The following is an 11,680-nucleotide window of genomic DNA, read 5'->3' as shown; positions in this document are numbered from 1 at the left end:
GACTCGTTACTGAAGTATTCAATGAATATACTTACATCATTTTTCTCCCCCTGCTCTCCTCCCTCAAGAGACTGTTCTGCACCAGATAAATTATTTACCATAAAAGAAATTAAGGTGGCCAATAGGGAAGAGCAAATTAAGAGCACAGGAGTTCATGAGACCAGGCTGCTACAAGACAGCATTTCAGCTTTCACGCATATTCCCTCCCCAGCTGCCAAAGCAGCTTTGATTGCCAATCCTACTTAAGACAAGAAACAAATGAAGTAGAGTCCAAAGCTCGATTCTTCAGCCAGAATTTGCTTTTTTCTATTTTTACTTCCTCCCCTGCTTCTCTCCATTTATGATAATTCGCATTTCATAATCCTGGGTGATTAGTGTGCACATTTATAAAGTACACTAGAAACAACAGAATTGGAACCCCTTAGAAGTTTTTCACAACAAAATTTATTAGAAGAATAGTGGTTTTGAAAAGTCTAGCATCCAGTGAAAACTACCATACACAATGTTACAGCTGGGAATGTGTTTCCAAAATGACATGGTCAAATAATACAATGGAGCCATTAAATCTTACACATGCACAAGAGAATTAGCGCTTTGACATACAATGCAAAAAATAAATGGACCACATGAAATAAAAATTTAAAAGTACTTATCACATACATTAAGACACAGCTTATTTAGTCCAGTCAAAAAATCAGAACTGCATTAAAAAAATTAATGTAGTGCAATCAAACCAAAAAACCTTAATTTGTGATCATAAGTGCTCTACTACATAAAACATTGATCATAGCAAGGAACAAAAAAATTCAAATCACACAGTACAAAAAAATCTGTAAATAAATATAAACTACAGTACAAGAGAAATATTAAATTATACAATTCCGTCAAACTGTAAACAGTATATTGAAATGAGGTCCATAAGAGTAAGGGGGGGGTTCCTGTTTATTTTTCTTTCCCATGACACTTGAACTTCTAGAGGTCAGAGAGAAATGCCATTTTCCATACTCTTCAAAGACTATGGGTTACATAAATAGAAAGAGAAGACTTTTTAGATGTAAAGTGTCAAATAATAAAGCAGAGGTGTTGCTGACTTGCGACTGCCAACAGATCCCTGCAAGAGCAGAACAGCAGATTTTACTTTAACGTTTCACCTCCTCGCCAGAGCAGCGCAGAGGCCCATCACTACAGATGTTATGTGCCAACACATTCTGAATCAGAGCTCAGCAGCATCAGAGAGGAGGCACCTGCTGAGGGTCTGGTCCTGCCAGTTAGGTGGAAGTCATTACATACACTGCTATCAACTTGGACCTCTGCTGATTATCTGACAGGTTTACACGCTTGTCATACAAACACCAACTTTGGCAGAACAATTACTTATAAACTCAAAGCACTCCCGGCCCATTGGTTTCCATCACAGTGGCCAGTGCACAGAATTCTCTAAGGACATTGCATAACTAGAGTGTAGAGGTCAGACAGCCAAGGACCCGTGCTTGAGGTTAGAAGTAGTTATGGTGAGAGAGAAGCAAGAGCCACGTTAAGAAGCTGCCCCTGCGGTTCGCAGAAGCAGCTGGGAATGTATTTCATTTTTAGCTGCGCTGGCTAGTAGTGGCATTTTAAAATATATAAGTTTAAGATAACATATATACTATATATGTATATAATATAATACATATTATATAATATACATAGGAATTTCTTACAATACATACCAGGAACCCCCACGCGATCTGCTCAGTAGTAATAACTGAATATACAGAATGCCACTATAAGTGTCTGAGGCACTGTGTGCTGGAGAGTAAATATGCAGCTTTAAAATCCGTTTGGCTGAGTTATACCTGGATACCTGAACTGAGTTTTTAAGTTGACATTCATCAAGGATGTGCTATCAGCACGTCAAAAGAAAAGCAAAACAAAAATACAAGTCACTGCTAGGTTTAAGAAGAGAGTACAAGTACCTGAATTGAGTGAGGATAGTGTGTAAACCGTCCCTGAGGGTTTTTAAACAGTGTGTGTACAAGTTGGATTCCTAAGAACATTAGTTTAAACTTACATTGCGGACTGATAAAATACCAATGTCTGACAATTTAACAAGTGGAGGTTAGAAAGAGTTATGAGCAAACACTCAAAACATATTTTATACATTTTAAAGCAGCAGTAAGCTGCTGTAAGCATACATCCCATCAGTACAAGCAACACGTGGGACTCGGATAAAGGTTTCTATTTGCAAAAAGCCCATCATATATCGATAAGTAAAGAATATTCACCTGCTAAATTAGAATGCACCTAGTTACAGACTAGCAATTCAAGATTATTTTTTTTAATCAAATACTTTGCTATCCTTTGCTATTACATACTAAAATTCCTTAAGCTCACTAATGCTGGTATTCTAATCTATTTTTTTTTATATGTTCCCCCTTCATTTAAGAAATATACCATTCCACAACTTAAACATTAAGATCCATTTTCAGTTCTCAGATGTAAAAAGTATGTCAATGAGTTTATATTAAAAATTTACATGGTAAAAAGGCTTGAATTTCAGCCAGAGATTCTAAATACTACTCATTCCCTGAAGGCATAAGGGAGAAAGAATCCCATTTTTCTTGTGATATAGTTTTCAAAATGAAGATCAAACAATGGTCCAAACTGATGTTTCCATTTGGGAAACCTCCCTTTCCCTACCCATCATCCCAGAATCCAAATGTCAAGCCCTAAAATGTCCTATTGAAATGATTAGTTAAAAACATCAGGCATGTATATATACATCCCCTGCCTGAACTTCAGAATATTTTGCAGTACTAGTCTTTAACAGATTAGTATCCCAAGAGAAGGTGTAATCTGACCTGAAAAACCGTTGAGGATCATAGATGGTATGTTTAAACTATTTCATAACCTGAAGACCAGATTTAATTAAGACTCTGGTATTGTAACAGAAAAAGTGCTGCAGTTATTTATCCCTTTTCTGGTACTTTAGAATAGGTCAGACAAGTGCTTTTTATAGGGACTGTAAAGTTTACATGTTTTCATGCAGGCATAAAAAAACATTACCTGCAAAAATATTTGAGAAATGTAGCACCAAGTAGTTGACAAACTGTATTAGTAGTTGTAGCAGCGTCTTCATTACTTCGGAGTAGGAAAAAAACCCGCAAACATTAACTTAGACTGTACTAGGTGATGACTATAGAAATTATTTTCCAACATTAACTCTTTCCTGCTCCATTCAGAATGAAATTTGTGTCCTAATCCCTGCTCCATCAGGTAAGAGTTACTATTGTGAGTCCTTCTGAATTATACTTACCCATTTGGTAGAGACAAGCATGGGGTCAGAGGCAGGTATGTTTATTTTTAAGAAAGTAAATGAAATGTCCTGGACAGGCTGAAAGAAATCCTTCATCCTAGTACTTTGCCCAGGAAAACTGATTTTGCAACTGGGCTAAGATGTTTGTGAGGATTAAATTAAGCTCTCCTAATATAAAGGTTTTCATGACAATAGCTGAATGTAGGCAGAATTTAATAGCACATGAAGTCCTAAACTGCTGCTGTAATACTGGTATAGAGACTTGGCCCCAGTCAAAGCAAGAACAGGAGAGAGGGAGAGCAATGGACACTGGAATGCTGTAACTACTTCCAGTAATATTTTTCTGGTATACGTGGAGTGCATCTCCAGTTCATTTTGAGTACACAATATCTCTCTGCTTAATGATCATCACAATAGATCATGTTTATACACTAGATAATTAAAAATTAACAACTGTAGCAGTTACTGTATTTGCTACATCCAACACAACTGCATATAACTAGCAGCACAGATTTTCAGGCTTCTGAAGGTTCTAATTATGGATGGAGCTTTTTAAGCAACTCAAGATCTGTAGTGGAATGAGGCAACCAGGTGCCACTAATTGCCAGGTAGTGGGCATGAGCTTGTGTTAAGCTCACCTTTTATTGGCCCCCCCATTCCTGCTCATGCTCAGTTGGGGCCCACCCTAATCAGGCACAGGTGAGCTTAACACAAGCTCATGCCCACTACCTGGCAATTAGTGGCACCTGGCTGGCTCATTTCACTACAAGATCAAGTGGAAACCTTTTAATACCAAGATAAGTCTCAATTTTTTTTTAGGTAAAGCTTTTTAAAACATTAGTCAATATTATTTACTGGTGCCAAGAAAAAAAGCAACACTGACTTAGTGATGCAATATCTGTTTCCAACACATTTGTGGGAAAAACCTAGAAGTATCTGATCCTGGTGAAAATGAGGGAAACAACCCTTCCCATTCTACCTCTAAGATCTGGCAGAGAACTTAAGATACTTAAATTATTGTGATAAAGCTTTCCGTACAGCTTAATAAGTTTGCCTTCGTAAAAGTTTGAACTGCAACACGTGTATGCATCCTTACACTGAAGAGTTAATTTTGTCTTCACTTAAGAAAGAGCTCTTCACATTACTGATGTAGCCACACTATTTTTGAGAAAAAAGGGAACAGAAGAGTGTTCCCTTCACTCCTTGGACACAATGTTCTTCTCCTAAGACTCAAGGACATCTTAAGAGCATTACTTCAAAGTAAACTGGAAAGAAACACGTGATAATTCCAGTTTTGCTTGTACAACAATCGTTGCAGATGATATAAAAAAGCAATTCAATCAGAACTAAAAAGTTGTTCTAATCTATACAAAGCTTACAAGCTTAGTCAACCCTGAAGCCCCTGAATCATTGCACCAGTTCCTGTGAATTTCCAGGGGAAGGCAATGTACTTTCAGGTAGACATGAAAGAAATATTTAGACTCAAATGTCAGCCTGCCACAAGACAAAGCACAGACTATTCCTTGTCAGCTCTCAACTGATCTAAACACAGATGCAGTTGCCTCCCATGTTTAGGAATATCCTTGAGCACTAGTAAGTACAAAAAAGGTGCTAGGAGTTGCTTGAGAACACAGGAGCTGGATGTGTTCCCTTTATGAACACATCCCACCCACTATCCTACCTGTACACCTGCATTTGCTCCAATTGCCATGAAAATTCAAAGTTAGACTTCAGGTCTAGCAATAGTGTGGTAATGCAAGCATCAAATTACAAATTACAAATTCTGCAACCAGAAGAAAGTAAAGGCAAAACTGTATTGTTTATGCAGCAACTTCTCCTGCATAACTGGGAAAAATGAGAAATTCTAAAGGAAATTGCCTTGAGCTGTTAAAAAAAAAACAACAAAACAACAGGACCAAAACAAAAAAATCCACGACAGGGAATGACTGTGAAATAAAATATCTCTTGACAGAAGTAAAAACAAGTCCAGATACATGTCCCTACAGTATCTATGTGGGAATGTTCAACTCTATAGCTGTACTCAAGCATTACAGCCACAATAATGCATAATGCCTACAACACTGTGGAATGAGGATCCAGCTGGCTGAAAGTGAGGTAATAGTTTGTAATAGGTCAGACTTCTGAAAAAGCACTTTTACATCTTACAAGTCCAAATAAAATTTTAAAAAGGACACATTTCATACATGTTGGGCTTTCTCACCAGAACTGTACGATAATTTACTCCACACCAGGACCCCTACCACACTAAGCCTTACTCATCTTCAATTATATGCTGCAGCAAAGATTTACCAAGCAACACCTAAACTTCAGTACAATATGAAACTTGATTCTTCAAACTTTATACACACAAAATATAAAATTACTTTTCTAGGATGGGGTAAGGGAGAGGGATTCTCCTTCATGATACTTGGACTGAAAAACCAGTTTTCAGAGACTGCCACAAATATTATTCACAGTTTCTTGCTGTCAGGCTTTTCCAGCTACATCAACGTAGTACACAACAATACTGTTAAGTCCAATAACTACAGCAGATGGACATTCTCGGGATAAGAGAGAACTAGCGACGAAAAATACCCGAAAGGCCTCCTCCCAACAACATCTCAATTTTTACAGGGTTGCAGTTTGTCTATGTTACACGTTAATGCGATCTCAAAAAAGCAGCAGGATAAAGATTTTAAACCTTCTCTCCTGCCCAAGTCATCCAAGTAACATAAGCATCCACTTACTAGAAATAACATGAGAAACAAGGCTTTTGTTACAAAGACAGCAGTGAACCACACCTTCCCACACCAAAATATGGTCAACCAGGGATTTTGGCCATGCAAACTGCTGGTCAGCAGAAAATTAAGCATGCTAATGGACAAACATTAGTTCCAATCATATATTTAAAATGATTCCAAAACCTACTAGTTAGCTACACTGAAAGCGCCTGTAAAAAATATGTAGTGAAAAATGAAACAAAAGGTCAGTGATCACTGCAGCGCTCAGAGTGATACTGGTCTTACGTGATGAATCACCTCAGAGAAAATACATTAGATGGGACTTTGAAACAAAAAGTTAACATTAAAAGGTGCACCTGAATATTACAGACTAAATTTACAAAACCTACAATAAGGTAAAATATATATCTTTTGAATATTCAGCAGCTTTTTTTAAATTTGTTTTTATTTTTTGAGAGGCTCATGAAATTTTAAAAAGGGACCACTAACTAATCTCAACCATGCTTCACAAAACAATAATGGCTATTTTATATTGCAGTTACCAATGTAATGCAATTAGTGCTTAAAAAATAATCTACAATTTTTTCTTTTTTTTCCTTTTTAAACAGAGACCTTTGGAGGAAATACAGTTGTTCAAAAGCTTCTTGAAAGACTACCTGAATATTAAGTTATCACAGATCAAGTGTTGTGTTTAAAAGCTTTGCAGACATGAGTATTACAATCTTCAGGTCTCAGGATATTTAAACTGAGAAAGTTATGTGTTTGGTTTGTTGGTTTTTTTTTTTTGTTTGTTTCTTTTTAAATCCACTTTCTAACCAAAGCAAATAAAGAGTACTCAACTTCTCACTATCTATTTACAATTCTTAGCCTACAGTCTGAAATGACAAGACAAATTCTCTTAAAACTGCAGCATTAAAGGGTAGGCACACCATTCTTCTGCTGCACGATTGTCACCCACTTAAACATACACATACAAAATATTTAGGTTAGTAAAATAAGCACTCCACATACACTACAGTGACAAGCTTTAGAAAACTCAACTCATGTTGCTTAAATAAAGACAACTGCAAAAGGTTAAACCTCTCTCAACAGTAAAACTGGGTTACTCTTTTTTTTTTTTTTTAAACTTGCAGCAAGCTTTCTACCATAACCTCCAACAGCAGATGAAACCACACGTTTAACTGCACCTTTATTGCAATAACCAGCTAAACTGGAACGTATTGCAGAGTTTATATATACTGCTACTGAGCCTAAACTGCTTTAAATGCCCAGATGATAACTAGAAAGCTATGAGGAACCAGGAGTTTGAGTAATAAAACATATTAAGTAAACAAAAACAAAAGTATGCTTCGGGCTGAATGCCCAGCCCATTTCAACTATGAGCAGTGCATATTTAAAACAACAGCAATGGTGTGCCTAACCTTTGAAAATATGAAGTTGCTGGGGGGGGAGGGGAGGCTAATGGGATCAACTGTTCCAGAAGTAATTCAGCATCCCTAGGGTTATCTAGACCACCCTCCCATGAACTTTGAGAAACCACTTTCAATCACCGACACCACTTAATGCTCTCACACAAAACTCTGATGTTTCTTTTGGTTGTGCAAATGGGGAAAAAAAAAAAAAAGTAATTCTATCTACCTTTTGTACAGCTTAAGACCAAATTGTTTCTACCTGAAGAACCAGCAATTGCGATTTGGTCATATTCTGGTAAACCCAGTAAGGTCCATCTAGTTACTGACCACTCCTGCAGAAAGTATCAAATGTAAAAGTTCTGTACAAAACTTATACTGGGTCTCCATATAATGATAACTGTATCATCATATTGAAAAAAAAAAAAATCTGGATTTGTGGTTTATGGAGTGCTTTCACGGTGTTTGAATGCTTCTTCTAGCATGTGCTAGACCACTATCAAAATACTTTAAATAAAAACAACAAAAAAAGCAGGACTTTGATTAATTCCTGCTACTGGCAACTGTAATATTAAAAAGGAAACACTCATTCACTGAGTGTTCGACCCTGACAGTATTACAGATAGATATGATGCAGAGCCTGAAATAGATCAGGCTACCAGTGTTCTACTTCTTCCCTGAACATTAACAAGCTCCTTCACTAATGTGGATATTTGGGCAGACTACTGAGGTTGTAACGTTTGAGATCACCATTTCATGGGCTTTTTTTTTTTTTTTTCTTTTTTGCAATATCACAGTAGTTTGTTACACAAATCCCCCTTCCCCAGATTAGAGTCATTTCAACTAGTTGTTGGAACCACATAGTTTAGTAAACTCAGAATCAAGTCTGTAAAAACCATAAAGGTCACAAAGAACCATAGTTCTGCTATAATGAGGCATACCTAATACGTCATTTAGTGTACCCTGACTGCTCCTGACTGTGAGAAGCTTGTCTTCCATGAGATAAGGCTACATCCTCAAGCAGGTGAGTCTAAATATCACCCTTGAAAATATTGAACAAAATTACAGTGAAGGTAGTGTTACAAATAATTAACTGACATATTCTGAAGGTAGTGTATGTAAGTTTTCCCTCCCCTCCAGGTGAGCACTAAGCAGACAGCAAATGGTAAGTATGTTCTAATTTACAAAGAAAATTGGAGAGCCTAATTAGACCCAATTGATTATCCATCTAATAAACAAATCTCTGAGTTCAAGAGAGGTACCATTCCTAAATAACTTGATTTAGCTTAGATCTTTCAATCAACTGGATCAAAGAAAAGAAGGGGGAAAAGATTTCTGAAGCATTTTGAAGAATGTCAGTCTGCTTCTCATTAAAAAAGAATTTTAAAAGCCTGGTTTTAAAGAGAGTATCAGTTTAACAAAGTGGACAAATTTCTACAAAGGTAGGCATGAAAAATCCAATACCAGAAGTTCAGGTAGGTCCTACAGGCAAGATGTCCACTTCCACAGATCTGCATTCTTTGTGAGGTAACTCAGCTCTCTATTACAGAGAAACAAGCAAAAGGCAAAAGAGAAAAGAAAGAAAAGAGAAAGAAAAAAAAAAAAAAAAGAGGGTTCCTTGGCAGGTGAAGGAGGGAAACTGCACCATACCAGGCTAGAAAAATTTACAGATGTGACATTCAGAGCACACCTTTCACCTGTGTCCACACAAGTCTGTACTAAACTGCAAGGAAAGATCATTGCAGTAAATGGGAGAATCAGGTGTGCTCAGTGGTGGTTGAACTATGCAGTAGTGCTCACCCAGTTTGCAAAGTAATTGGCACTCTACAACATCCCTACTCATCTTTCAATTCATTCGCACTTTGTGCTGCTTCTCCCTGGGGATCTAATTCAATCTTTACTGAAACATCCTGCCCCTCCGACCTCATTAATTTCATTTTTTTCTTTGGAGGGTTTTTCAAAGTGCCCAGCCTCTCTTTAACTTTGTACTCCAGTGTACTGTGGGGAATCCCATAAATACTCTGAGCTTTGGAAACACTCATTTTCCCACTCATAACCACGGAGATTGCTTCCTCCAGTATCTCGCTGTTGTACTGTCTGTATCTCCCTCTTTTCTTCCTAGGTTGCTTGGAGCCAGGATCTCCCTCTTGATCTGAGGTGGGATATGGCTGTCCAGAGGTAGACTGCTCAGCATCTGAGCCCCAGGAATCTGGTCCAGCATCCAGCAAACTTCTCCTGTTTTGTTTTGGAAGGATAGCCCTTAACTTTTTGCTAAGTGCGCTCTCCGTTTGTGAACCCATTACCAAAGAGCTATAGCTGTACTGGTCACCAGTGCGGGACTCCCATGAAAGGTCCATGCCTCGAACTTGTGGTATCTTTAAATCCACAGGAGACGAATGGCTCACGTCCTTTTTCCCATCCTGCTTAGTTTGAAGTGCCATTTTTTGAAAGGCAGAGTTTTCTGTAAGAAAAGGAAGGTCACTGATGTTGCTGAGTGCACCATTTCCCCTGAATTTCATGCGGCTGAAATTGAATTCGTAGTGTGGTTTTGCCCAAGAAGCCTCCCTGGATAATATTAAGTGCTGTCCATGATTCTGTAGTCCAGATGGCCCATGGCTGGCAGCTGTAGAAAACTGGTTTCTGCTCAGCAGTTCTTCACTAATCTGGAGTGATCGAGCCAGTGGTACTTTAAGAGATGTGGAGTGGCCATAACCTTCCCTGGTTCCATCCTGCAAGCTTCTTGGAGGTACCCCATCACCACTCTGTAGTCCCTCTGGATGGTGCTGGCTGGGTCTCCCAGGTCGCCTAATTGGATGGAAGGAAACTGATGTGAGCAGGACTTGCACAGGTAGGGAGGGATGGGTGAGGGGGCCACTCCTTTATTAGAAGGCCTTGCTTGGGTAACATCACTTTTGTGTTATTTATTTTTCTCTAATTTTTTTTTAATTTTTTTTTTTTTAAGTCTCAGCATCAGTCAGTTTTTAAACTTGTTCGCAAAAAAAGAGAAGCTTTTTGGGCAAAGAAAAATGAAACCTGTTGGCTGGTCTCTGGTTGGGTTCACAAATTCTCGGAGTAGAAAAGACTTCGCGCAAGCGTCTGCAAATAGCACCTTAATTACAAAGTAGTAATCGATCGCCTTAGATCTACAAACTGTGTTACTAGTGTGACGTTACCACTAAACAAGTACAGTAATAAAAGAGTAAGCCAAAGTGCAAGATATTCAACATGCAAATATGACTGCCACCTGCAGTATCTAAACATAGGTGGAAACCTTGGGTGAGGTTCAGTTACATCGTATTGAAGAACTGCTGCTCAGGATGAAAAAAAAACAAACCAAAAAACAAAACACTTATCAGGCCTCAACTTTCATTAACCACCAAATATGAAAGCACTGCATTACACCAGACTTACCAAATTGCTCTCTTAACAACTAACTGCATATATATGCCCCTGATTCTCATTTGATACACAGCATGGCTAGGAAAAAAGATGAGCTAAGTTCCATCTGTCATCCAGATCAAGGATTGATAGCAGAGAAAGTGGTCTGTATTATTACCTTTACTCACAGCTGTTCTTTCTATAACAAATAGTACTACTACTGCAGATAAATAAGTGTATTTTATTATTTTGCTTGCTGAGTCCCCTATGGGAACTAAGTCACATTAGTTTCAGAGTCCACCCCCAAACTTTCCTGTGCAACATACAGATCAATGAAGAGACTAGTAAACGATCCTATTTTAATGCTCCAGGACTTATACTGGTGTAAAGCCCTCTAGCTAAGCCAGCATTATTTAAGAATAGGATAGGTACTGCTGAAAAGCTACATTATTTTTTTAACATTATACTGGGACTAAAAAAAAACTTTAGAGAAAAAGACATCCACTGCAAGGACCTGGCATGTAAAGTACACAGTGCTCAATACAGGTGCTACCAGCTCCTCTCCAGGATGCACTGGGTCACAGTTGAAGTGGGTAACAAGAGTCAACAAGGATTCAGAAGAAAATCCAAAGATATTAATGAAAGTTTGCTATTCCAGAAGTCTCAAGCAATGTGCATTGTCAGCCCCTTCTACAGCATGTATAAGCATAAGAATGTGCACCAGAGAGTCTATGCCTAACTAAAGGTTACACTGGCAGCTAACTAGGCCAGAGGGTCACACCTGAGTTCATTGATGCTGAACAGTCTGCAGTCACCCTCCTTTACCACACACCTGTACAAGTAACCACAGGTGCAAG

General features: G+C 38.1%; 1 protein-coding gene across 1 annotated transcript in view; it reads right to left on the bottom strand.

Moving 5' to 3' along the window:
* Positions 1 to 421: 421 nt before the first annotated feature.
* The window catches only part of LCOR (ligand dependent nuclear receptor corepressor), a 60,922-nt gene continuing 49,663 nt past the window's right edge, over positions 422 to 11,680 (bottom strand). Inside the window, exons 7-8 of the mRNA XM_071748501.1 lie at positions 4,060 to 10,250; positions 422 to 3,855 (exon numbers count right to left, since the gene is read on the bottom strand). Of these exons, the coding sequence (XP_071604602.1) occupies positions 9,281 to 10,250 (970 nt within the window). The 3' untranslated portion in view covers positions 422 to 3,855; positions 4,060 to 9,280. The remainder of the gene's footprint in view (positions 3,856 to 4,059; positions 10,251 to 11,680) is intronic.

The sequence above is a fragment of the Heliangelus exortis genome, chromosome 7 (assembly GCF_036169615.1).
Source record: "Heliangelus exortis chromosome 7, bHelExo1.hap1, whole genome shotgun sequence".
Taxonomy (NCBI): Eukaryota; Metazoa; Chordata; class Aves; order Apodiformes; family Trochilidae; genus Heliangelus; species Heliangelus exortis.
The sequence above is the reverse complement of the archived record's forward strand: the minus strand, read 5'-3'. Positions and strand labels throughout refer to the sequence as shown.